Genomic DNA, 22,158 nt, shown 5'->3' on the forward strand with positions numbered 1-22,158 from the left:
GCTTGCCCAGGACGTTGCGTCAGCATGTCGTTTGTCCTGACGCAATTGCGCGCAGGGCGTCAAGCTACAAGCTTCAAGGGTGGCTGATCGCCCCTTGTGTGGCGCATTAATGTGTGGCCGTGCGCACCGCTATGCCGATTTTTGCACAACATGAGTGTGCAGGAGGCGGCTGCTTGGCGGCGGCTCAAGCATTCGCGGTACGTGCATACGTATGTCATTGTAGGTCGCTGTACCGGCGCCGTTCGGAGCGGGGGTAGTCTGGGAGGCGGCGTATACAATACTCTGTCATTCAACAGGACAGTGATGTCGAGGGTGAAAGCTTTCCCGCAGCCATTGGGCGTGTATTCGACATTGATCCGTGGAGACAGATTCGGAGCGGTATAGTACTATAGGGATTTCCTTCACCAATTCTGGCATATTGAGCTGGGTGCACATCGACGAGCTATTTGCGTTCACGAACGAGATAGTGGCGTAGCGCAAAGATGACGCTCTGCTGTGATCCATTGGTGGGTTCTTATGCGGTCTGTTCATCCTGGCGCTGCTAACCGACTTCTACCAGTCTATCTACGAGGCCTCGAGGTACCTTACCAGGACAGGACGTCCACCGCGGAGCGACTCTGGACTCTGTCAAAGTCACTTAGCTCGAGTTACACTTCCACGCACGACCCCTCCCCGGTCCCGCAACTCCGGAGCGCCCGCGCACCAGCACTGGTGTATGGGTACGCGCCCGCTGGCAGGGGTTCGATCGCGTATCATGCCTTACGGCCTGCCCAGGCTGTCCACCCAGTGCTGCCATTCTGATCCCATCGAGCGCAGAACACCAGATCGGGCCACGGGTAAGATCCGAGAGGCCAGCGATACGGCTCGCCCTCGTCCTTGCATGCGGATTCGCGAGTTCGCACTCAGTTGGCAGATTTCCGATCCGCGCATGGCTGGGCTGGCTGACGTCTGCGGCTGTTCGCCCGCCGGGTTGGTGGCAGTTCGCTATAAAGGCGGGTGAGCTGCGCCCATTTCCTCACTCACCTCCGTCTAGACGACCTCGCACTCTCAGGACCCAGCGTCCGCAGGCAGCCTACGCAAATACCACACACCCAGCTCGGCCTCAGCAGCCTCTTGATACCGACCAACCTCCTCGCGCGCCGCCACATTCACGCCCAAAGTCCACCCGACACCAGCCTTTCATTCGCCACGATGAGAAACACATTCGAAGCCACCCGCAAAGTCTGGTTCATCACCGGTACGTAGCGCACTCTTCGCGAACGCGGGGACGCGTTCGCAATGTCATCCCCACCGTCATCCGCTTACTTACCCTTCTCCAGGCACCTCCTCAGGATTCGGCAAACGCCTCGTCTCGACCGTGCTCTCGCGCGGCGACTACGTTATCGCCACCGTGCGCAACCTCGAGAGCTTCACTCTCCCGGTCGGGGACCGCGCCCGGCTGCGCATCATCGTGCTTGACGTGTGCGACAGCACAGAGAACATCCAAAAGACCGTCAACGAGGCCCTGTCCATCTGGGGCCGCATCGATGTCGTCGTCAACAACGCCGGGTACGGGCTCAAGTCCCTGATCGAAGAGGGAGGGTACGTAACTCCAGGGCAGATCGAAGGCGTTGTTGACTGATCTTCTGTGCTCAACAGCGCACTGGCCGCGACGAAGCAATTTCAGACGAACGTCATGGGCGTGATCAATGTCACCAACGCCATCCTGCCGCACATGCGCGAGCGGAGGTCGGGCACCGTCGTGATGATCGGGAGCCGATCGGCATGGCATGCCACCCCGGTGAGTCCGGACTCAGTTGCGGTTGGGACGCCCTGGAGCAGAGGACTGAACGGCCTGATGTTCTACAGATCACTGGCTTCTACGTCGCATCAAAGGCCGCAGTGCATGGTGAGTTGCTTCGCTCATGGGCACTGCCGCATACGCTGACAGCCCGTTCCCACAGCGCTCGCGGAGACATATGCGACCGAGCTCGCGCAATTCAACATCCGGGTCACCGTCTGCGCACCCGGGGCCTTCCGCACAGAAAACGTCCACAACGTCCCGTACACCTCGAATTACCACATCCCCGAGTACGACGCGCTCCGCGAAAAGACTACCGGCATGTTCAAGTCGATCGGGGCGCAGGCCATGGGCGACCCCGACAAGGCCATGAACGTCCTCGTCGACGCTGTGCGTGGCGAGGGCAAGGCCAAGGGCCGCGAGCTTCCGATGTACCTCATGCTCGGCAACGCGACCTACGAGCACGTCCGGGAACACTACACACGGCTACTCGAAGACATGGACAAGTGGGAGGACATCGCGAAGGACCTTGACTTTGACCCGGTGCCAAACTAAGCCATATGCGTATGGGTACAGAACTGGTATAACTTATGGCTGGCTGGACTCGAATGCAATTGTTACCCTAGATTACCGTAGACACTCCTAATCCGCGCTCTGCTCGCGTAGCTGGCCTGGTAGCCAACAGAACCTCCCGTGTTTGACAGTCTTCCTGGCACCCATCAGGATTCCACCATGTCTCATTAGCCCGTAGTCATTCTCTAGACAGCCCTCTTCATGTACGTTCTGATCGCCCTAATGTCATTGACGATCTCCATGCGCTCTGCACACTTCTGCACACTGGCACAGCACTGGCACTCGTTAGCCGAGTTAATTATGGGGCACTGGATGGCAGTACCCGAATCTCGCACGCAAATCTGCGATAATCTGGTGGCGCTCTGTGATCGCGAGAAAACCGGAGACTTCTCCGCTCATCGAGAACTACTGGATTACCGGTAGCGGTGATAGAACTCCTTCGTATGTATCCAGGGAACGATATTAACGATACAACAAACGGTCGTAATACGCGTACTTACAACATGCTTCCGAGAAGGATGATCGGAAAAGGACACATACAGTTTGGGCGTTGCTCTACAGTGGGGAACGAATAACCGTTGGGATCCTCGAAATACTTATGGTCTAATACTCTAGGTTGACAGCCGGTCTAGCGCCGCCATGCCAAGTCCCATCAGAGGCGAATGACTGGTTGCATGCGGGGGTCGTCAGAGGTCGTCAAAGAAGCAGCAAGGAGACCGCTGTCAGTGCTCTGAATAGAAACGCAAAAGTCAATGTTGATGATGGAAGCGCAAGCCCTGGGAAAATCAACGCACGCGGAGGAAAAGAACATGACGATGTCTTGATGAAGATGGGAGATGTCAGCCACGAAGGTTTCAATATGATGTCGAACCCCGACTTACACTGGATGAGCAAGAAGGCCTGGTATATGGAGTAAGAAAAAGGTACCGCCGGCGATACACAGTCTATCACTCACAGAAAGCGTGTCTACATCGCCCGTGGTGGAGTACAGCGACGATACGATCAGCTGGCTGCACAGAGAAGCGTCGTCCCGTCAGCTCGGTGTCCACGCAACACAGCGGCGCACGTACTTGACCGCGGGGGGCGTTCCACTGAGGAACATCGCCACAAACCTCTCCGCCAGCGCCTCACGCGGGATCAGACCGCCTTTGACCATGCCTTGGATAAGGAAGACACCGATAACGGGTAGCAGCACCATTTTGGCGAGGGCCGCAGCCAGCATGGCCATAATGGGGAGCCGTGAGAGGGGGCGCGGGATCTGCATACGTGCGAAGGATGCGCCTAGAAGGATGAGTGACAGCGGTACGGCAATTTCCCCGAGGAATTGGGCTGCATTGACGGTAAGCAGACCTGAGATTGGTTCTCACCATGGACGAACAAAGTGCTTACCACTGACGTAAATGAAGTTCAGGGGTGGATTGCCATCGGGCCCATACCAGGCGGGACCTCCCTGATTGGTGGTATTGACGAACAACGCCTTGAGGTTCGTAATGAGCGCGATGGGTAGGGAGATGACGAGGGACACCGTGATTGGTGTTACCGCCGCCGAGAGCGGGCGTAGCGTCTTCTGCAGGCGTGCGAAGTACGACGAAGGGTGTTCGTGGACGTTCGCTTGTTCTGACGAATGCAGCACTGATGGGGGTGGAGTCGCAGGCGGCTGGGGCAAGGATGGCGATATGCCTGCGAGTAAGGAAGGCCGGCGGGATCTGTTGGACGTGATGGACAGACGGGACGTGCGCCGCGCGAGCTGGACATCGGGGTCAGTCTCGTATGCGTGGTCCTCCTCGACCATACCGAGCTCTGGCTGTTCTGCCTGGAGGCTTGCATACAGATTCGCTTCCAAGTCATCCATCACGTCTTTGCCCTTCTCCATTTCCATCGGTCCTTTCTCGGATACGGATGCACCGTCGGCCTTCTCGGAATATACAGGCGCGGGGCTAGCAACTTTCAAATGTAGGACGTAACGTGCAATGAAACCCCCGATGGGCTTCTCGTGCCAGGCCAAACGACGTTCAGCCTCGGCACCTTGGGGTACACCTGGCAAATAGTCCCAGGCCAGCGAGCGTGCAGCGCCACCAACCCAAAAGACAAGGTGATACGACACGATGAATACTGAGACAAAAGAAACGCCCACTGCACACGACCGCAAGGGGATCACGTTAGTTCACGGTGAAGTGGCAATTGACCAGAGATGGCACGTACGAGCGGGGTCTGAATTACGGTTGAACGGGGCCTCCTGCATTACAGCCTCCACAATGGCAGTTGCTACAGAACATGAGGAACGTGAATAAATGCATATCCCGTACAGAAGAGTCTCGGCAACTGACGAAGATTCCCCCAATTGCTCATGGCACAGAGCACGACGATGCCCTGCCAGAAATTACGTGGCACATAGCATATTTCGCGTATGATGAGGCCGAAGGTGAACCCGAACCCGAGGTAGGAGAAGGCAGTCAGGAACAGCGGCCCGAGGGCGGAGACGTTTTGGGATGTGAACGCGGGCACCACATTCGCGAAGATCAGGGCGGGCAGCGATATGTTCATGGATACCTGCGAGGCTCCTTTGGACGCCTCCGCGGTGAAGAGCCCCTTCTTGCCCAGGAAGTATCCGACGAAGATCGCAATGAATCTGCACGGAGGTGTCGGTCAAAACAATGAAGAGTGCAGCCCGATTGGACGTACGTTTTCAAGAGCGGCATTATGCCGCAATAGATCAGGTATCCCGCAGACGGCATTGCAATAGTTCTCCTTGTCGTATCCGACCAGAACCGGATGTTTGGGGGGCGCAGGGAGCAGTACAGTACCTCCTTAGCTGCCAGGCGTTATATGTGAAGCGTCCGAGAGCGTCAAGTCGTTCCGGGAATCCAGAGCGTGTGTCCATTGAACAGAAGAAGCTGCAGGAGAACATCTCAGTCGCCTCGAGCATCACTCATGGTATGCGCGCTTGGGCCGGGGCCACTTCTAATGCGTCCAAGACCATGAGTTGTTGCTAATGTTATACTCAAAGTGACTCACTGAAGCGAAATGAGACGCCTCATGTGTTCGCGACGGCTTTTCGGACGAAGGAGAATCGCTTGCAGGCGCTCGGAGGTCGCGATAACGAGCCAAACGGGAGCCCGATCCGGCCTTGCCGCCCCGGCGGGTGAATGTTCTCGCCTCCACATCCCCGCGTCTAAGATCGCGAGTCAGTTTGCAGCACTCGGAGGGTACTTGACGAGCCTCCTGGGGCAATTACAGGGTATTCAAATTGCTTACCAGAGAAGCGCAACAGACGATTCCTCCATGGCCGACTCGGAGGATGGCGGTAGCCCTATCTGAGTTCAACTTGGCAGTGAGCCGCAGAGTAGCGCATTGACACGTTCTCTAGTATCGCAAAACCAATTCCGAGTTAAAGACGGCAGAACGCCGCCCATAAAGGTGAACGCCGCACCTCAACGCATCGTGAAGTTTGAGTATACCATACATCGGTGGAGAGACAAGAGAAGGAGGGGCGCAAATGCGAGGCCACACGACCATGACTCGTGCAAAAGTCCGCACAAACGGGACCAGCGACGCTCCTGACCGGACACGAAGGTGAGCTGGTTCTGACGCCATGACCACATTCCCGCCATAAGGCGCGAGAGCCTGGTGACCCAACATTACAGTGATGACTTACAAGAACAACGTACATTGACTTGGCGAGGAGCTACACACCGACAGCTGTGGCCCGCTGAGGGCCACATCGAGCGAGGTTAGCCAAATCATCGGACGTGCTTCTGCGACTGAGGTTATTGGTTCTTGCTCACGTAGGAGATCACATATCCCATAGCGCTACTGAGGAGTGTAGCGGATGCAAAGACAAGGCCAGAGCGTAAGCGGACTTGGAAGGCAAGAACCTGTATCGCGCGAATTGAATTCGGACGTGCTGAACCGTCAAACGAGCCGGACTCACTAGCAAGCTATGGGCTTGGTGCAAAGACTTGGCGAGGAGTTACACGCCGATAGCTATCGCCCGAGGGCAACTTCGAGCAGGGAAGCCAAGTTTTCGGACGTGCTTCTGTGGCTGCCAAGGTCATCGAGTCGTGCTGACGTAGGAAATCATATATCCCATAGCGCTACTGAAGAGCGTAGCGCATGCAGACAAGCGGCAACACTTAGAGTTGGCGTAGCGGTCGCGGAAGGTAAGGACCTGTATCGCGCGCGAATTGGCCGTGCTGAACGTTGAACGCTAACAGAATGTTTGAATGTTGAACGTTGGACCGTCGAACGAGCCGGACTCACTGGCAAGCTACGGGCTTGGCAAAGACGCCTGAAGTCCACTTTGACGTCGATTGCAATTGCCTTGTCTAGAAGAACGAATGCTATAGGAGTCAATATCGGTGAGTCTATCGGTCAGGCCGTGAGGGTGGGAGCAAGGAGGAAGGCACCTTGCAGCAATCGAACCGCAGTCAGTATAGACCCACATTTCATATTTCCAAGACCTAGGCTCAATGCGTGCTTTGACAAACAATACGCGTAGAAATACATTGTATCCGAACCAGCCGTCACCTCTGGCATCCATCTTCGCTATTCATCACTTGCGCTCTGGGCGGCGACCCCCCGCTGAGCCACTCTCAGGACCCTCTCCCGCCTTGCTGACAGTGTTAGTGTCGCCCGCATGTGGGTGCGTCTTGCTCGTTCCGCCGTACGTCAACTTCTGCTCGTCATCCTTTCCTGGCAAGTCATAGGGCTCGTCCTTGTCGACCTAACGGCATGCGTCAATACAATGTTGGGTTCGCAATCCTTGGACAGGACCAAGCGGGCGATATTCACCGTCTGGTATTCCTTGGTTTGCATCCCTTTGTCTGAGGACTCGCCCGCCTCTGGCTCATCGGGTGTCGCCAGCTTGTTGTCACTCGAATCAACCTGGTGCGTCTTGGATGACTGTGGAGGCGACGTGTCGACGTCCTTAAAGTACGACTCCGCTGTATGCTTCTCCTCCAGACGACGAGTGGAGGTGTGCAAGGAGCGGCGCTGCTGGCCCGGGTTCGACTTGTCACCGAGCTACCTCGCAGTTGAGCTTTACGGCTGACTGCGCCGCGCAAAACAGCCACGTACCTTATGTGACGGCAAATATGGGTCCTCTGCCGCGTTCCCTTTGCCTTTCGACGCGCGGGACGAGTCAGTCTCCTCCCGGTGCTTCAGATGTTCATTCTGCTCAGCGTACGTACGGTCCTTGGGTTGCCTGCTCGCCTCTGGCGCCTGGCCCGTCGTCGTCTTGTCCCCCGCCATCGCCGCCCGCGCGCTGGTGTGGAATCCGCGACCTGCGTTCTTGTGCTGCTTTTGCTCGCCCTTCAGACCTGCGAAAGTGCCCGTGCCCGTGACGCCTTCACCGCCATCACGGTTCTGCTTCACCTCCCCGCTCGTCGTCTTGAAGCCGAGCGTGCTCTTCACAGCGTCGAGGAAACCGGGCGGGGTGGCCTCCTCCTTCCCGCCTGCGCCCTCGGCTGCGTTCCGCGAGCCTCCGCTGCCCGAGGAGCTCGCGCTGCCGACTTGCTCGGCGAACCCGACGCCTTCAGCATTGCCCGAGAGGCCCTCACGAGTGGCCTGCTTCCCCCTCTGTTTGGACGCGGCGTCGAGCGGGGACTTGTCCGCGTTCGATTGACCCGAGCGTGCGGCCTGGTCTTGGGGGTCGCCCGGGTGGAGGTTTTCCTCCTTCCTCACTGTCCCCTGCGAGAGACGAGGATCTCTTCCGGGTGCTTCTGTCCCGCCTGTACGCGCGATACTCGTGCTGTGGAGGTAGCGCGCCGACGCGCCTGCGTATGGGCGCGCGACGAGGGACGGGTTGGCGGAGAGTCGGAGGATGCGTTGGGAGAACATGGGTGTTTGAGACAGAAAGGTGGAAAGCGATTGGTAGATGGATGTGAGTAGGGGGTTGGTTATATGCGCGTGCGCGGGTGCGTCACTGCGCGCCCGTGGTGACGTCATGTTCCATACCGTCTCCAAAAGGCATCCTGCACGCCATATACGGCATCCGGTGTTTGCCGGTAGATCCCTGTCTTTGCGCGCTTCGGCCGATGCACGATCGTCTGTGGCTGAACGTAGGCACCACTTGTCCGCGCCACCGACATGTTGCAGCGTACCGACTCCGAGCTCACTGGATTGGGAATGGTGTCGCACTGTGTATACAAGGCTGCAGGGGAGTTCGTAGATCCTGCTAGCTCAGCATTTCTGTCATCCATGCATGTCCAGAGTTGCAGCTCAGACTCAGGCCGAGCATCGATTGAGGCCTTCAGCCAACAGTGACTGCCGCCTAAGTATCGAGCATTGCATATGTGGGCCTTCGCACGAACTCAATCACGCCGCAACGTAAACGCAGTCACCTGAGCGTTCCCGCCCGAGGATAACTTCCCGCCGATGTAGCTACGACTTCGACTCGTGCACGCACAGATGCAGACATGATCGTCACTGGTGGAAGCGTGTCCATTGGGAGGGAAACGGTGAAGGTATGTGGTTAAGCCTTATACATGAGTCTGTGTCCATGTCTGTTCATGCAGGGATTGGCTCGAGGAGCAGATTTGCGAACTTCAGATCTCAGATATGAACGTTGAACAGTGATGTCGCAAAATCGGTTTTATCGCTGGATATGCCTTGTCGTGAAACCCATGGCATGCTGCAGTCGCGTTGACGAGTCATGCATACCAGCACCTATGTAGGCGATGGCCTGTTTGGTGGTCTGCTCAGGTTACAATGTTCTGGATTGCTTACGGTGGGCTTTGCTGCGGTCTCCATGCTTCGCCCGTTCCCACATTGAAGCATTCATCCCATGGCCCGAAGTTCCCTCCGCATCCTCCAAAGTGTTGCTCCTCTTGGCATTCTCATCCAATAATAGCATCCCCACCCCCGAACCCACCCATGGCCAGATATACCCTGGCTGCGGACCTCCCATCGACCTCCCGACCTCCTTCCGTCCCTACCTGATCATGCAGTCGTATGCGATACCCTCGCTCGTGTCCTCCTTGCTCAACGTCTCGCCCTCGGGCTGGTCCTCCATGTTCCCGCCGCCGCCGAAGTGGTCCCCCGAGGAAATGCCGGACCTCGGCGGGAAGGTCATGGTCGTGACGGGCGGGAACGACGGGATCGGGAAGGAGACGGTGAAGGTACGTGCTCATTCTCGTTCGAGGAGCGGACGAGCTAGAACGCTGATGGGGTGGTAGGCGCTGCTCGCGCACAATGCGAAGGTGTATATGGCCTCGCGGAACCAGGTGAAGGCGCAGGTGGCGATTGACGAACTGAAGCGGGAGACTGGGCGAGAGGCGGTCTTCCTGAGGCTTGACCTAGCGAGCTTGCAATCCGTGAAGACTGCAGCGCAGGAGTTCCTGAGGCACGTGTGGCAGTAGTTCTCACTGTGGCTGATCGGTGAGAGCTGAGGAGAGCACAGTAAGGAAACGGAGCTGCATGTCCTGTTCAACAACGCAGGGTCAATATACCCGCCGGTGGAAGACGTCACGGAGGAAGGATACGACCTGCAGTTTGGCACCAATGTTCTGGGTTCGCAGATCTACGACCACGACCTTACGGCAGCTTACCAGATAGAACATGGCAGGGCACTACTACTTCACCAAGCTTCTCCTTCCCGTCCTGTTGAAGACAGCCCGGCTCTCCGCTGATGGAAAAGCGCGAGTGGTGCATGTCGCGTCAGTGGGGCATGAGTTTGTGAATGGCATCGACCTCGAGACGTTGAAGGACGGCCCGAAGAGGAAACGGTGGCATACCACGAAGTTGTACTTTCAGAGCAAGTTCGTGCGTAGAGACTTTACTCGTGTCAAGGTCTTGAGTTGATCGTCACTTAAGGGGAATGTCGTTGTTGCAGACGAGTTCCACAGAAGATATGCTGACCAGGGTCTCGTCTCCTTCTCGCTTCACCCGGGGAACTTGAAGTTCGATACCAAACGGCATCCATCTTGGACAATCAAGCTTCTTGGGATACTTGTACGTCGACTTCATCTGAGTACCATTATAGCACTCACAATGATATCAATGTAGAATCCTGTCATCCCAGGGCCAAAGATGGGTGCACTCACGCAGCTGTGGGCAGGGACGATGCCGGAGGGTGTTCACCTGGGAGGGAAGGTAAGCACGGCTTTGTATCTTCGACAAGTCGGTGGTTAAGATATCCCCTGGTAGTATTGTATTCCGTATGCGCGGGTCGGCCAAGCGAAGAATGAGACAGACGACCCAGAGCTGGGGAAGAGGCTGTGGGAGTGGCTGGAGGAGCAGGTTAGGGACGTTGAACCACCGTATACAGAGACCTGAGTGCTGCGTCGCTGTCGATGGCTAGTGTGGTTTGTGAATTGTTCAATATTTCTGCGCGTGCGCGGGTTCTTGGTCATGGCGGAAACATGAGTGGACAGACAAAGCCTCCGCGAAGGCGAACGAGGCGATCGGATGCCGGACCGGAGAAGATAAGATGGCGGAGGCCGAGATCTGCCCGATTTTTGATCGACAAATTCGATGATCGAGCGAGTCAACTCAACTCTCCTCCTGCCCTCAACTCGTCCCCAGTCAAGCAATTCCTTGCCTCGTTCAAACTCCAAGGAAAACATACAATACAATGAACGGACAACCAGAGACCTGGTCGCCTAGCTCCTGGAGGGACAAGCCAGCGGCTCAGGCGTGTACTTGGCTACCATCGTACGGCGGAGGATGCTGACTAGCCTGACTCTGTAGGACGTGGTTTATCCTGACAGGGAGAAGCTTGACAAGTGCGTACAACAGTCTCGTACTCATTGTATCAATACTTGAACGATTGCACCCAGAGTACTCAACAAGATCCGAACGCTGCCCCCCCTAGTCACTCCCTCCGAAGTGCGTCGTGACTTCCAGTTTTGTGCATCTGTAATTCTCACAACCGCATCAGATCGAGAGACTTCGCCACCACCTAAGTCAAGTTCAGCGGAACGAAGCCTTCCTTCTACATGCTGGAGACTGCGCAGAGAGCTTCGACGCATGCACACATGTATGCCTATTCACATCCTGAATGACCTCGCAACCTCATCCGCCACAGGAAAACATCTCCGCCAAAATTGGTCTCATTCTGTCGTTCTCCCTCATCCTCATCTGGGGCGCCCGCAAGCCCGTTGTACGCATAGGCCGCATCGCTGGCCAGTACGCGAAGCCGCGAAGTAGCGCTACGGAGAAGATCGGAGACCGCGAGGTGACGAGTTTCCGGTACGCCTGCCCGTGAGAGGCTTTTACATTCAACTCACCTTGCCACATATGAAGAGGGGACAATGTCAATGGGTACCGCCAATCTCTCCGTACGCGTTGTCCGGCCCACTCACGTCGCACAGACTGGACCCGAACGACCGAACGCCGGACCCCGAGCGTCTTCTGAGCGCGTACTTCCACTCGACCGCGACTCTCAACTACGTGCGCGGCTTGCTTACATCTGGCTTCGCATCTCTGCACCACCCGCGGGACTGGTCGCTCTCGCACGTGCGCTCGCCCGCCCTCCGGTGAGGCCCAAAACCCGCCATACCCACGCAGACACTGACTCACGTCTCTCAGGGAGGAATTCCAGCGCATCACCGAAGGCCTGTCAGATGCGCTCGACTTCACGCGTACGATCGGGTTCGGCGCCGACGGGGGCGACCGCGCCTCGTACGAGCAGGGCGGCGGACGGGGCGTGCTCGGCGAGGCCGACTTCTACACAAGCCACGAGGGGCTGATGCTCGACTTCGAGGAGGCGATGACGCGCGCGTTCCCTGTGCCCTCGTCCATCGCCTCCACGTCGCGCTCCGCCATCACGAACGCGTCGCGCTCGCCGTCCGCGGAGGCGGAGGGCCAGGGCGAGCGCCCGCGGAAGGTGCACTACAATACGTCGGCGCACTTCTTGTGGATTGGCGATCGGACGAGGCAGTTGACGGGCGCGCATGTGGAATATTTCCGAGGGGTGAGGAACCCGATTGGGGTCAAGGTCGGGCCTACGATGCAGGCTGAGGAGATCGTCCGGCTGCTGGACAGTGAGCACTTCGAAATCTTTCAAAGCAGTTATTCAGAGCTGATTGCCTATGATTTAGTCGTGAACCCAGACAAGGAGTCAGGAAAGGTGACCTTGATCACGCGCTACGGCGCCGGCAAAGTATGAACAATCCTCTACGTGCTCTATTTTCGCGGAGCCCTGACACCACCGCCACAGGTCGAGCAGCACCTCGCCTCGCACATCACCGTTGTACAAGCATCCGGGCACCCCGTCGCCTGGATCTGCGACCCGATGCACGGCAACACACTCACGGCCTCAACGGGGCTCAAGACGCGGCACTTCGGGACGATCATCTCCGAGCTCACCGCATGCCTCCGCATACACGCGGAGTGCGGTTCGGTCCTCAACGGCGTCAGCCTCGAGTTTACGGGCGAGCTGAGCGAGGATGGGTTCAGCGTAACCGAATGCCTGGGCGGCAGTATGGAGCTTGCGGAGGACGAGCTCGGGCTGCGGTACCAGGTCAGTATCCATTCAGATCCCTGTGGAGGCGTTGTCAGCTGACATGCTATTCGATAGTCGTTCTGCGACCCGAGGTTGAACTTCGAGCAGTCATTGGGTATGTGTATCGCCTTTCGCCGGCGGTGACAGAGGACTGACATGCAAATCCTCCAGACGTCGCGTTCTTGCTCTCGAACCACTTCAAGAAAGCACGCGGACGTGCAGCCGGCAAGCGCGCAGAAGGCGATGTTCTGTACTCCGAGCTTGGCGGCAAAAAGACAGTGTAAGCGTTCTGAGTTACCTCACATTTTGCTTGGATGCTATCGAAACAAAATCGGACATGTAATGTTGTATTGGACATGAGTGTACCCACCTACCGCGACATCCTGCTGCCGCGGTGAACCGCAGGACAGTGTGTGTGCTACAGCGATGACATTGATGCTAGTGTACAACAGTGCTGTCGTGCAATAGGATGTTCGATACAACTTGCGAGTACTCCTGCAGAACTAAAGTGTGACGGGAAGATAGCATCAGCCTTAGATCTAACATGCCCGTATGAAAGCTCTGACCTTACATCCGATCCTACCCCTTCACGCGGCTCCATCTCCGCCCTTCTTCTTCTTCTCCTCTACCTCAACGATGTTGTCCTTCGGAACACCTTTCAGAAGGCCTACGCCTTCCTCGATCATGTCGACGATATCTCCAGAGACGTCGCCCTGAACGACGATCTCGTCGTTTCCTTGTGGGTTCTTCGTTACAGATGCGCCTGTTGCGAATTTCTGTGCGAAGAACTTCGCTGCTTTCTTCAGGTCGACGTCTGTTGTGTATCATTAAGATTAGTGGTTACCAAAGACGAGGGTAGTGCGGATCGATGTTCGGTGGCGGCACGTACCGAAAGCTTCGAGCCCATGCACCGCGGTGACAAACTTGCGCTTATTCCGTTCTATTCGCTTGATCGTCACTTGTGATGCCTTTGGTATCCAATGTCAGATACATGAGGATGAGGGGACATGATGGCGCTCGCTCGCACCATCTTCTTCTTTTGTGCCGCCTCCGCTTTCGCTTCCGCCTTCGCCTCCTTCTTCGCGGTGTCCTTCTCAAGTTTCTCTTGCGCTTCCAAGCTGAGAGTTCCTAGCTTCGCCTGCAATGCCTCTAGTACAAGACTCGGCGTCGTGAATGGAATAGATAATGGTAAGAACAAGCGTACCGTCTGAGTAGTACTTGTCGTATAGGTCCGGGTGGGTCTCGTGCAGCCATTCTTTGCACTTTGTCAAATGCGAGCCAAACTCGCAGTATTCCACCGGAAACGTGCAGACTACGGCACATTTGAGTGTTGATCGCGACGAAGTAGAGGTCAATGAAGATCGCACCTCCGCAGTACAAAAGTTGTACTGGCTGCACTGACTGCCCAGCCTGCGATGATTCTGCGTCTGCCATGGTCTCTTATGTATCTCTGGGTTGGAGGATCGCAGATGGATCGAAGTGTCCCGGCAGTTGAGGGAGTGGGAGGGATTGTGGTGGTCGAAGCGATCGACGAGGATGGAGGTGGACGTTGTGGCGAACTCTGAGCGCTGAGCGAGAGGTGGCTGCAGACTGACCGAAGCATGCCCGAAGCACACATCTCCGTTGGGTTCAGAGGCGCCAGCCCAAGAGCATCTTCACGAACAATGTTGTACGCGCGGACTCGGACTACGATGACTATATTGCTACAACTACTTAGTGTGTGACGATGAAGGAGGGAACGTACTACGCGATACATGATTGCAGACATACATAAATGAAATACTGCTAGTGATACTGCGAGGTACTAACATAGCAATGAGCGCCGATAAATACTAGTATGCGTATAGCCCGATAGCTAGGATAACGTCGTGATGCAAGTCGTAAGCGTAAATATCTCGCGGCCGGTAGCGAGGCGTAGTAAGTAAAGTCCATGTCCGGTCCAATGCGTCCAGCGCAAGCAGCAAGATCGCCATGTCTCATCGTCTCCTGAGCGCCGCCAGCATGTTGGCTGGATCGTTCCGGCCTAGGACCACGTGGATCTCTGCTTCATAGATATCGTCCGAGTCGTTCGAGATTGAGACGAGGATGAGGTTTTCGAGGGCGATGCAGCCCTTTCCTACCCTCCATCCTTCCCTCCCCACGGCTTGAAACTGCTCGAAGCGCGCGCGCTTAGGCCGGCCACAATGTCAGACGCGGTCACGTGTCACGGTGCCGACGCGAACTTACTTCCATTAGCCGAATATACTCTCCTACCACAGCCAGTGCGACATCAACCCGCGTTGCAGGTGAAGGAATCGGAAGCTGCTTCACACCCTCACATTGGGGATACCCGGGCCACTGAGAAACGATGTAAGGCACAGAACGCGTCAGAGCGGAGGTAGCAGTACGCACGGACACCCGCAGATTGAGGACATTCCTGCCGAGGAAGATGGGCTCAGAGGGGTCCTTGACGACACTGCCTGGAGCGAGGCCGCTTGATAGGTGGGAAAGGGGAACCCCCCTGCCACCGAAGAAGTTCGGGGCCGCTTCGAACATCACCCGTCGTTGGCCCTTCCAGGCCGGCAGCGGTTTCATGAGGGCTCCCCTTGAGGAGCGAGGGACCCGAAATGTGTCTTCAATGAAAGATCCGTGTACGCGGTGGTCCTCGAGCGCCGAAACAAGCGAGGAAAACCTCGATAGGTTGTCCGGGCTGAGAGTGGGGTGGAGTTGGACAGGGTCCATCGAGACAGTGAGAGGGAGGCGATTCGTGAAAGTGCAAATGGATAGCAAAGTAGAATAGCAATAGAGAGCAATGCGAACGAACGAATCAACGTCGCGCAGTCAGAACACGGAGAACAGAACGGACAGATGAAGGGGCAACGCACCATTCTGGGAGACACCATTTATATGGCCGCTCGTCTGCCCGCCCATGACCACATATATCCAACAAAGCTGCGTCGCTCGCGCGCAAGGACCATAGCGGTGTGGCCGACCGACGAGGTCAATGGGCTCGCTCGCGTGGGTGAGCGACATAGTGAACGAGGGAACAATGCCCACGTGTCGTGGACCAATAGTGGACCAATACAACCGTCCACGCGCACCCATAGCGACTCGAGGTCTTGCCTAATGCGTCCTGGTATCCAGGTAGAACGCGGGGGTAGGAAAGAGACCGGTGCTGAGGTAAGACGGCGTGGTCGCAACGAGTAGCAAAGTGACCGTCGGGCGAACGATTGACCATATTGCAGGCTCTCTTGTGCGACGGTTTGGGTCGAAGGACAAAAGGAAAACCCAGCAGGGCCACGCGGAGGAATGCCGATTGAGCCTGAAACAGGGGTGAGGGTGGGGAAAGGATGCGGTTCGTGGTACAAAGACACAGATCGGCAGGAAGTTGTGTGGCGTCAATAACGCGCTTATCAGCGATCCCAAATGACAGACGAAGCAGGCATCTACAGAAATACACAAGTCAACTCTGTTAGCATGAGCAACGTTGAATCTCAATCGTGAATGTTGAGCCCACTCAACTGACAGTGTAGAGACAGTACTCGGCCTTCATTCGTATCCCTTCAAGATATTTTCAGCATGTATCCAGCAAAATCAAGCGGAGACCACGGTAGACATTGTGCGCTGAATTGGACTCCCATTGTCCTTTTGATCCTTGCGCCGAGATGGACCTCTAACCCCGCGAAACTGCGTGGCCCACGCATGAACCACGTTCCAGGTGCAGAGCACGTGATCAGTATGTCGCAACCACAATCGAATTCACAAGCATTTCGGGTCCTCGGGACGAAGGACGCCTAGGGATGTGCACAACTCACTGATATTTGAGTCCAAACAATACAACAGTGCCCGTCATAAATTAGTGTCTATTGCTTGAACGCGTTCCAAGCATCGTTCAGCGACCCGAACACACCGTTCGCAATCATCCTCTGCTCCAGCGTCAGGTTCTTCGCACTCAGCTACACAGCACCGTCAGAACCATCCCTCAGACAGCGCACCGCAAAGGACTCACCTTATCTGGATGCAGCTTCGCAATCGCCTTGGTATACCTGATCTTCACCTGGCTCGGCGTTACTAGCTCGTGCATGCCCACCTTCTGCCAGCCGAGCTCGGGCCACAGGACCGTCTCGAGGCTCGCTATCAGCGCACGGATGTTCGCCTCCTTCCCGTTCTTCCACGCCGCCAGCTTCGCATCCACGACGTCCTTGAGCTCGTGCCGGGCCTGTGCCTCCGCTTCCGCCGCCTGGTTCGCCTCCCGCACGCGGTCAACCGCCTCTGTGGGCACAACGACCGCGGGCGCCGGGCGAGGCCGCGTCTGCGGCTTCGGCGTCGACCTCACGCTGCGTGCAGGCGTCGAACCGGACGCCGCCGCGGCTCCGTCCACGCCCGCGGAGAGCACCTTGCGGCAGCGCCCGACGCCCTTGACCGCCTCCATCCGCGCCTTACCCGCAAAGTCCGCGCCGGCGATGGTCTCCCAGTCCTTGCGCGCGGCCTCCCACCTCTCCTTGCCCTCGTACGCCTCCGCGCGGCGCCAGAACGCCTTGACGAGCGCGTCCGCGAGGTCGATCCCCGCGCCTTCATCCTCCCGCGCGACCTTCGCTTCGCGCGCGGGGTGGTACGACGGCCCGACGAGCGTGATGACGGTAGTGGCGTCCTCGATCGCGCCGTTGTGGTCGCCCGTCTTGATGCGCGCGAGGGCGCGGTTGTTGTACAGCGGGACGAGGAGCAAGTGCGCGTCAGGGAGAGCGGCGATGGCGGAGGTGTATGACGTCTCTGCTTCTGCGTATCGTCCGAGCTTGAACATTTCCGTGCCGGTGGCTTTGTGCTTCGCCGATGCGGCGATCGCAGCCGGTGACGCGGACACTGTCTTTCGTTGCGTGAGCTGGATGGGAGATGGTGCGCGAGGCGGGGGCTGTGCTCTCGACGTCGAGGCAGCAGGTTGGCTGGGCGGCGTCGGTGCGTGGCTGCGCGAGGGAGTCTTGCGTCGCCACGGCGAGGTGTATACAGCTGGCGCGTCATCCGAGAGGAGGGAACCCGTCTTGACTCTCGATGTAGCGGTCTTTGGCTCAGGCTCAGAAGGCCTTGGGCGCCCTTCTGCCTGCTTAGGCCGGCCCTGAGGCGCAGGCTTCTGCGGGAGCACCTCATCGTCGTCCACGAACCCTCCAGGGCCGTCCCTCCACTCTCCATCCCTAAACTCTTCCGGTGCCTCCTGCATCCACTTTGGCCGCCCATTCCTGCTCGGCGAGCTCGTGCCCGTCGGGCGGGACGCAGCGGATGCGGCGCGCTCCTCGTACGCCTTCATCGCCTTCTCTTTACCCTCCTTCCAGAACGCGTTCGCGCGGTTGAACACGCTCAGCCCGATCTCGCTCGCCTGCGCGAGTAACTTGTCCGCCTGCTCCTGTAGGTTCTTCTGTCCGTCGCTTGTGGGTGACGCCCCGTTCCGCGAGGGCGCCTCGCGTGCACGCCCGGATGCACTGGGTCGCGAGGCGAGGGCGGGTCTCCGGCGGGAGGGCGCGGCTTGTTCCTCGTCGGACTCGTAGTACCGCTCGTACCCAGGCTCGCGCTCTGATCTGTGTGCGCGTGCAGATTCTCGAGGTGTCGGTTCCGCGACACCAGCATTCGCGAGTAGCGTCTCGAGAGCCGCTTCGACGTCTAGTCCCGTGTCTGTGGATGCAAGTGCGACGCGCGCTTGTTCAACTGAGAAGCCCATTTCTACGATTTTGCCTAGAATGTGAGGAGGCGGAGACACTGCGCGGGACTGTCGTCCAGAGTGTGAGGGTGCGGACTGGGGTGACGGAGTTGCTCGGCTTGGCTGCTTCTGCAGGGCATGCGGGTCAACATGACGGTGGGCGTACTATACAGGTGTATGTACGTACAAATGGTGGTGGGCGCTGAGATACTGGTTTACTGAGTTCACCAAGTATGTCGTCGTCATCGGACTGGTTATCGAGCAGGCCGTCCTCCCGATCGCCGAAGTCAAAGTCTCCGGGAGTGCTCGAACGGACGTGCGCAGGCCGGGGGGAAGCCCGAGATGATTGAGTAGTCGGAATGGGGCTGAACTCGTCTAGATCTAGTAGCGAATGTCCTCGTGGTTGTGCAGAGGCGGGCTTCGGTGCTGCAGGTTGCGCGATGAAGTCGTCGAGCCCCCAGTCGTCGCTCGGCGGCGGCGGTGATTTGCTCGTAGATGCTTTCGTCGCAGACGCAGATGGTTTTGGGGGCTCCGAGCCAAAAATCCAATCGTCGTCCTGAGCTGCAGTCGCCTGAGCAGGTGTAGATGGCTTAGCAGTGGTGAATTCCCCGAGCGAGTCGAGTCCTGTCCATGCATTCGCGGACTGCTTCGCAGCGGCATGCTGTTGCTGCATCTGTTCCCTCCTCTCGCGCTCAGCTTGTGCTGCACGCTCGGCAATGGTCATGTTCGCGCGGTTAGCCGTGGATCCAGAGGCTAGCGACCCAGGGAAAAGCCCACTGAACGCATCTCCCCCTGAACTGGTGGACTTTTGTACTGGCTTCGCGCCCATAAATGGCGACATGCCGCCCGTGCCCAGCGACTGCGTAGACTGTATCGGCCCAGTAGCCCCTGGTGTGCCGGAGCGCGATGCGGGGGATGAGCCTAGTGCTGGGGATGCAAGCATGGAGAACACATCGTTCTTCGCATTTCGCGCTGGAGGCACGACCGGTGTGAGGGATCCCAGTTTGCGCGGTTGTTCCGCCGGTTTGCTTACGCCCGTCGAGTTCCAGAGGTCAGCGAATGAGTCGGACATGGTGCTGGGTAAGTGCTCGGAGTAGACCAGCTACGAGTGAACGGCGAAAGCGTGTAGGTCGTGATACTCTGTAGATGGTGGACTGTACGAGCCCCGTGGCCGCGTACAGTTGGTGAAGTGTACACTCTGCGCGAGATGGGGGTGAGCAGTACTGTACTGAGTCCAGGGCACTGGGCAGCCTGAGCCTCGCTCGGGCTGCTGGCGTAGCGGGCCGATCGTGTTTCGGATAACGTTCTGCGGCCAAGTCCCGATCGAGCCCAGATCCCGCCCAGAATGGTCTTAGCGCAATAATCACCATTCCGACGACTGTTCAGTCTCTGAGTCTCAACGTCGACGACCATCCACGCTTCTGTCGCGCGCAAACCGACCCATCTCCTCTAGGCTTCTGCATTCTGGCTCGGTAGGGTGCCGTATGCACAGTGGGCTTCTCTTTCGCTCGCTCAGACGTGTCCCGCCACTCCGCAGGCAGCCATGTCGTCTTTCCTCGTCCGCCGCTAGCAGCAATGTCAAACCATACTACGTTACGACCCCTATATTCTACCCCAACTCAGGTATGTTGCGAACAAGTCAGGGTACTTGCGCTTCACGTCATGGAGAAGGCAGACTGAAGTTGCTGGCAGCCACGGCCCGGGTCCCTCTATGAACGGTTTATTGACTGGCTCTCATGCAACAGTTCCGCATATTGGCCATCTTTACTCTATGGTCGTCGCGGATATCTTCGCCCGCTATGCTTGTCTCCGACATCCAGACAGGCCTGTGCACTTCGTCACCGGCACTGACGAGCACGGCCTGAAGATAAGCAAGGCTGCCCAGGCGCAGGGCATGCAGCCACTTGCCTTCTGTGACATGCTGAGCGAACACTTCAAGGTTCGTCATACGCCTGCACGTCCTCAGCCGACCCCATCTGAACACACGACAGGGCCTCGTTCAAAAAGCGAACATCGGTTCAACACGGTTCGCCCGCACGACCTCCCGCGAGCATTGTGACGCAGTGCAGTACTTGTGGGTAGGCATCCCCGCTTGTTCTTAAGCCGGCCGCTGAGATGACCCTTACTCCCCAGCGCCAACTAGACGCGAAAGGCCTCCTCTACAAGGACCTCCACTCCGGCTGGTACTCCGTCTCGGACGAGTGCTTCTACCCGGAGCTGCAGGTCACGAAGGTCGTCGACTCCGAGGGAAAGGAACAGCATGTCTCGATGGAGACCGGGTCCGCGGTGGAATGGATGGAGGAGGAGAACTACAAGTTCCGCCTGTCGTCGTTCCAGGGCGTCCTCGAGGCGCACTATGCGGCGAACAAGGATTCGATCTACCCACCCCAACACCATGAGGCTATCCTGCAGCAGCTCCGAACCGTCCCTCTCCAAGACCTGTCGGTGTCTCGACCGAGCGCTCGGCTCACTTGGGGAGTGCCGGTCCCGGACGACGCCGAGCACACAATATACGTCTGGATCGACGCGTTGACTGTGTACCTCTCCTCGATCGGCTTTCCATGGCAGGACGGCAACAAGGGCAAAAGCAGCGGCTGGCCATCCGACGTCCAGGTCATCGGCAAGGACATCCTCAGGTTTGCTTCATCACACATGAGCGCACACTGCAGCAACTCACGCGAGCCTCTAGGTTCCACGCTATCTACTTCCCCGCGATGCTCTCCGCTCTCGACCTCCCGATGCCCCAGAAGCTCCTCGCGCACTCACACTGGACGATGGACCGCCGGAAGATGTCCAAGTCCGTCGGGAACGTCGTGGACCCCATGGCCGCGATCGACGAGTACGGCATCGACGTCGTCCGGTACTACCTCGCGGAGATTGGCGGCAAGTTCAAGGACGACGTCGGTGAGTCACTTCCTACCAGCTCTGCCCCGTAGTACAGAGGGCTCACCACGGAGCGCGTCTGCAGATTGGTCTCCGGCGCTCGTCGAAGCCCGTCGGACAGAGATCACCTCCCTCCTCGGAAATCTCCTCTCGCGCTCAACCTCCAAAGCCATCCGCGCGCGCGTCGACCCTGACAAGCGGCTCATCTACGGAGAGGACCCCCTCCTGAAGCACCGTCCTCTCGTAGACATCCTACAGAGGCTGCCCGCCGACATGGACGCCGCCATGTCAGAGCTGCGCGTCTATGATGCGGTCGGACACATTCGTGCCGCCCTCACCGCCGTACGTCTCCCCATCGCCTTCCTTCTCCCAGTTGCCTATATTCATCACGTCCCTCACAGGCGAACTTCCTCATGTCCGACTCCCGCCCCTGGGCGAAGTCCACGCCCTCCGCGGAGGCGCAAGCCGTCTCCCAGGTCGTCCTCGACTGCCTCCGCATCTGCGGTGTCTTCCTCCAGCCGTTCATGCCCTCCAAGGCCGCCACCCTCCTCGACACCCTCGGCATCCCCGAGGACTGCAGGGCGTGGGAGCACACAGACCTCGCGCGCGCGCCGCCAAGCACTGGGGTCTGCTCCGGGGTCATCCTGTTCCCGAAATCGACGTCGACATCGACGGTAAGCCCATCTCAGAACTGAGCGTTGTGCGAGGCGGTTGGGGCGGTTGGGCCCAAAATCGGTACAGTACATACACATCGATGCAATCAATACGATACATCTTGACTATGCTATGTACGACCTGAAGCGCTGATCTCTC

At 57.9% G+C, this 22,158-nt stretch overlaps 10 protein-coding genes across 10 annotated transcripts; 4 read left to right on the top strand and 6 right to left on the bottom strand.

Annotated features, from left to right (window-relative positions):
* Nucleotides 1-1,021: 1,021 nt before the first annotated feature.
* Nucleotides 1,022-2,605, top strand: C8Q71DRAFT_772774 (NAD-P-binding protein). The gene is made up of 5 exons (XM_047924424.1): nucleotides 1,022-1,237; nucleotides 1,320-1,581; nucleotides 1,639-1,780; nucleotides 1,849-1,888; nucleotides 1,944-2,605. The coding sequence occupies exons 1-5, from the start codon at nucleotides 1,192-1,194 to the stop codon at nucleotides 2,333-2,335; spliced, it is 882 nt and encodes a 293-aa protein (XP_047776558.1). The 5' UTR covers nucleotides 1,022-1,191; the 3' UTR covers nucleotides 2,336-2,605.
* Nucleotides 2,606-2,751: 146 nt separating this feature from the next.
* C8Q71DRAFT_772777 (auxin efflux carrier) lies at nucleotides 2,752-5,457 on the bottom strand. Its single transcript, XM_047924425.1, has 10 exons — nucleotides 5,369-5,457; nucleotides 5,036-5,314; nucleotides 4,681-4,982; nucleotides 4,556-4,618; nucleotides 3,743-4,486; nucleotides 3,424-3,682; nucleotides 3,309-3,363; nucleotides 3,235-3,253; nucleotides 3,148-3,172; nucleotides 2,752-3,083 (listed from the first exon to the last, which is right to left on the bottom strand). Exons 2-10 carry the CDS (start codon nucleotides 5,086-5,088, stop codon nucleotides 3,050-3,052), a joined length of 1,554 nt encoding a protein of 517 aa, XP_047776559.1. The 5' UTR covers nucleotides 5,089-5,314; nucleotides 5,369-5,457; the 3' UTR covers nucleotides 2,752-3,049.
* A 733-nt stretch (nucleotides 5,458-6,190) lies between these two features.
* Nucleotides 6,191-6,848, bottom strand: C8Q71DRAFT_177947 (uncharacterized protein). Its single transcript, XM_047916782.1, has 3 exons — nucleotides 6,760-6,848; nucleotides 6,614-6,693; nucleotides 6,191-6,560 (listed from the first exon to the last, which is right to left on the bottom strand). The coding sequence occupies exons 1-3, from the start codon at nucleotides 6,800-6,802 to the stop codon at nucleotides 6,405-6,407; spliced, it is 279 nt and encodes a 92-aa protein (XP_047776560.1). The 5' UTR covers nucleotides 6,803-6,848; the 3' UTR covers nucleotides 6,191-6,404.
* Nucleotides 6,849-7,010: 162 nt separating this feature from the next.
* On the bottom strand, nucleotides 7,011-8,191 carry C8Q71DRAFT_673650 (uncharacterized protein; the record flags this gene model as incomplete). The annotated part of the gene is made up of 3 exons (XM_047919688.1): nucleotides 7,011-7,076; nucleotides 7,145-7,375; nucleotides 7,430-8,191. Coding segments are annotated over 3 exons (1,059 nt in total), but the record flags the coding sequence as incomplete, so codon positions are not given.
* A 620-nt stretch (nucleotides 8,192-8,811) lies between these two features.
* C8Q71DRAFT_772784 (uncharacterized protein) lies at nucleotides 8,812-10,703 on the top strand. The gene is made up of 8 exons (XM_047924426.1): nucleotides 8,812-9,017; nucleotides 9,078-9,471; nucleotides 9,529-9,695; nucleotides 9,753-9,862; nucleotides 9,918-10,114; nucleotides 10,166-10,303; nucleotides 10,358-10,444; nucleotides 10,499-10,703. The coding sequence occupies exons 1-8, from the start codon at nucleotides 8,929-8,931 to the stop codon at nucleotides 10,625-10,627; spliced, it is 1,311 nt and encodes a 436-aa protein (XP_047776562.1). The 5' UTR covers nucleotides 8,812-8,928; the 3' UTR covers nucleotides 10,628-10,703.
* Nucleotides 10,704-10,925: 222 nt separating this feature from the next.
* C8Q71DRAFT_798147 (DAHP synthetase) lies at nucleotides 10,926-13,081 on the top strand (the record flags this gene model as incomplete). The annotated part of the gene is made up of 12 exons (XM_047925799.1): nucleotides 10,926-10,985; nucleotides 11,042-11,076; nucleotides 11,131-11,179; nucleotides 11,232-11,330; nucleotides 11,379-11,542; nucleotides 11,597-11,614; nucleotides 11,665-11,829; nucleotides 11,882-12,336; nucleotides 12,394-12,455; nucleotides 12,513-12,815; nucleotides 12,873-12,912; nucleotides 12,969-13,081. The coding sequence occupies 12 exons, from the start codon at nucleotides 10,926-10,928 to the stop codon at nucleotides 13,079-13,081; spliced, it is 1,563 nt and encodes a 520-aa protein (XP_047776563.1).
* Nucleotides 13,082-13,293: 212 nt separating this feature from the next.
* On the bottom strand, nucleotides 13,294-14,454 carry C8Q71DRAFT_178083 (eukaryotic translation initiation factor 1-like protein). The gene is made up of 6 exons (XM_047916783.1): nucleotides 14,165-14,454; nucleotides 14,002-14,109; nucleotides 13,825-13,946; nucleotides 13,687-13,765; nucleotides 13,364-13,611; nucleotides 13,294-13,300 (listed from the first exon to the last, which is right to left on the bottom strand). The coding sequence occupies exons 1-5, from the start codon at nucleotides 14,229-14,231 to the stop codon at nucleotides 13,385-13,387; spliced, it is 603 nt and encodes a 200-aa protein (XP_047776564.1). The 5' UTR covers nucleotides 14,232-14,454; the 3' UTR covers nucleotides 13,294-13,300; nucleotides 13,364-13,384.
* Nucleotides 14,455-14,499: 45 nt separating this feature from the next.
* Nucleotides 14,500-15,647, bottom strand: C8Q71DRAFT_178191 (uncharacterized protein). Its single transcript, XM_047916784.1, has 3 exons — nucleotides 15,189-15,647; nucleotides 15,024-15,134; nucleotides 14,500-14,965 (listed from the first exon to the last, which is right to left on the bottom strand). Exons 1-3 carry the CDS (start codon nucleotides 15,516-15,518, stop codon nucleotides 14,774-14,776), a joined length of 633 nt encoding a protein of 210 aa, XP_047776565.1. The 5' UTR covers nucleotides 15,519-15,647; the 3' UTR covers nucleotides 14,500-14,773.
* A 924-nt stretch (nucleotides 15,648-16,571) lies between these two features.
* On the bottom strand, nucleotides 16,572-19,730 carry C8Q71DRAFT_909395 (uncharacterized protein). The gene is made up of 3 exons (XM_047929039.1): nucleotides 18,650-19,730; nucleotides 16,786-18,591; nucleotides 16,572-16,732 (listed from the first exon to the last, which is right to left on the bottom strand). The coding sequence occupies exons 1-3, from the start codon at nucleotides 19,532-19,534 to the stop codon at nucleotides 16,640-16,642; spliced, it is 2,784 nt and encodes a 927-aa protein (XP_047776566.1). The 5' UTR covers nucleotides 19,535-19,730; the 3' UTR covers nucleotides 16,572-16,639.
* A 107-nt stretch (nucleotides 19,731-19,837) lies between these two features.
* Nucleotides 19,838-22,152, top strand: C8Q71DRAFT_772795 (tRNA synthetases class I (M)-domain-containing protein). Its single transcript, XM_047924427.1, has 7 exons — nucleotides 19,838-20,085; nucleotides 20,208-20,401; nucleotides 20,454-20,540; nucleotides 20,596-21,098; nucleotides 21,152-21,366; nucleotides 21,431-21,687; nucleotides 21,747-22,152. The coding sequence occupies exons 1-7, from the start codon at nucleotides 19,947-19,949 to the stop codon at nucleotides 22,038-22,040; spliced, it is 1,689 nt and encodes a 562-aa protein (XP_047776567.1). The 5' UTR covers nucleotides 19,838-19,946; the 3' UTR covers nucleotides 22,041-22,152.
* Nucleotides 22,153-22,158: the final 6 nt, after the last annotated feature.

This window comes from Rhodofomes roseus (assembly GCF_022264815.1).
Source record: "Rhodofomes roseus strain CIRM-BRFM 1785 chromosome Unknown C8Q71scaffold_17, whole genome shotgun sequence".
Taxonomy (NCBI): Eukaryota; Fungi; Basidiomycota; class Agaricomycetes; order Polyporales; family Fomitopsidaceae; genus Rhodofomes; species Rhodofomes roseus.

Excerpts from the sequence above, each read along its gene's own strand:
- C8Q71DRAFT_772774 (XM_047924424.1), top strand. The coding sequence starts at position 1,192 with ATGAGAAACACATTCGAAGCCACCCGCAAAGTCTGGTTCATCACCG. Across the intron at positions 1,781-1,848 it reads CGGCATGGCATGCCACCCCG|ATCACTGGCTTCTACGTCGC; the intron begins GTGAGTCCGGAC and ends GATGTTCTACAG. Across the intron at positions 1,889-1,943 it reads ATCAAAGGCCGCAGTGCATG|CGCTCGCGGAGACATATGCG; the intron begins GTGAGTTGCTTC and ends CCGTTCCCACAG.
- C8Q71DRAFT_772777 (XM_047924425.1), bottom strand. The coding sequence starts at position 5,088 with ATGCCGTCTGCGGGATACCTGATCTATTGCGGCATAATGCCGCTCTTG. Across the intron at positions 4,983-5,035 it reads ATAATGCCGCTCTTGAAAAC|ATTCATTGCGATCTTCGTCG; the intron begins GTACGTCCAATC and ends ACCTCCGTGCAG. Across the intron at positions 4,487-4,555 it reads CCGTAATTCAGACCCCGCTC|TGGGCGTTTCTTTTGTCTCA; the intron begins GTACGTGCCATC and ends GGTCGTGTGCAG.
- C8Q71DRAFT_177947 (XM_047916782.1), bottom strand. The coding sequence starts at position 6,802 with ATGAAATGTGGGTCTATACTGACTGCGGTTCGATTGCTGCAAG. Across the intron at positions 6,694-6,759 it reads TGCGGTTCGATTGCTGCAAG|CATTCGTTCTTCTAGACAAG; the intron begins GTGCCTTCCTCC and ends TGACTCCTATAG. Across the intron at positions 6,561-6,613 it reads GCCAAGCCCGTAGCTTGCCA|CGTTCAACGTTCAGCACGGC; the intron begins GTGAGTCCGGCT and ends ACATTCTGTTAG.
- C8Q71DRAFT_772784 (XM_047924426.1), top strand. The coding sequence starts at position 8,929 with ATGTCGCAAAATCGGTTTTATCGCTGGATATGCCTTGTCGTGAAACCC. Across the intron at positions 9,696-9,752 it reads GCAGCGCAGGAGTTCCTGAG|TAAGGAAACGGAGCTGCATG; the intron begins GCACGTGTGGCA and ends AGGAGAGCACAG. Across the intron at positions 10,445-10,498 it reads GTGTTCACCTGGGAGGGAAG|TATTGTATTCCGTATGCGCG; the intron begins GTAAGCACGGCT and ends ATCCCCTGGTAG.
- C8Q71DRAFT_178083 (XM_047916783.1), bottom strand. The coding sequence starts at position 14,231 with ATGGCAGACGCAGAATCATCGCAGGCTGGGCAGTCAGTGCAGCCAGTA. Across the intron at positions 14,110-14,164 it reads ACAACTTTTGTACTGCGGAG|TCTGCACGTTTCCGGTGGAA; the intron begins GTGCGATCTTCA and ends AATGTGCCGTAG. Across the intron at positions 13,766-13,824 it reads CGGCACAAAAGAAGAAGATG|GCATCACAAGTGACGATCAA; the intron begins GTGCGAGCGAGC and ends TGGATACCAAAG.
- C8Q71DRAFT_178191 (XM_047916784.1), bottom strand. The coding sequence starts at position 15,518 with ATGGACCCTGTCCAACTCCACCCCACTCTCAGCCCGGACAACCTATCG. Across the intron at positions 15,135-15,188 it reads TCCTCAATCTGCGGGTGTCC|TGGCCCGGGTATCCCCAATG; the intron begins GTGCGTACTGCT and ends ATCGTTTCTCAG. Across the intron at positions 14,966-15,023 it reads AGTATATTCGGCTAATGGAA|CGCGCGCGCTTCGAGCAGTT; the intron begins GTAAGTTCGCGT and ends GGCCGGCCTAAG.
- C8Q71DRAFT_909395 (XM_047929039.1), bottom strand. The coding sequence starts at position 19,534 with ATGTCCGACTCATTCGCTGACCTCTGGAACTCGACGGGCGTAAGCAAA. Across the intron at positions 18,592-18,649 it reads CTCAGCGCCCACCACCATTT|AAGCAGCCAAGCCGAGCAAC; the intron begins GTACGTACATAC and ends CATGCCCTGCAG. Across the intron at positions 16,733-16,785 it reads CGAAGCTGCATCCAGATAAG|CTGAGTGCGAAGAACCTGAC; the intron begins GTGAGTCCTTTG and ends GGTGCTGTGTAG.
- C8Q71DRAFT_772795 (XM_047924427.1), top strand. The coding sequence starts at position 19,947 with ATGCACAGTGGGCTTCTCTTTCGCTCGCTCAGACGTGTCCCGCCACTC. Across the intron at positions 20,086-20,207 it reads TATATTCTACCCCAACTCAG|TTCCGCATATTGGCCATCTT; the intron begins GTATGTTGCGAA and ends CTCATGCAACAG. Across the intron at positions 21,367-21,430 it reads CAAGTTCAAGGACGACGTCG|ATTGGTCTCCGGCGCTCGTC; the intron begins GTGAGTCACTTC and ends GCGCGTCTGCAG.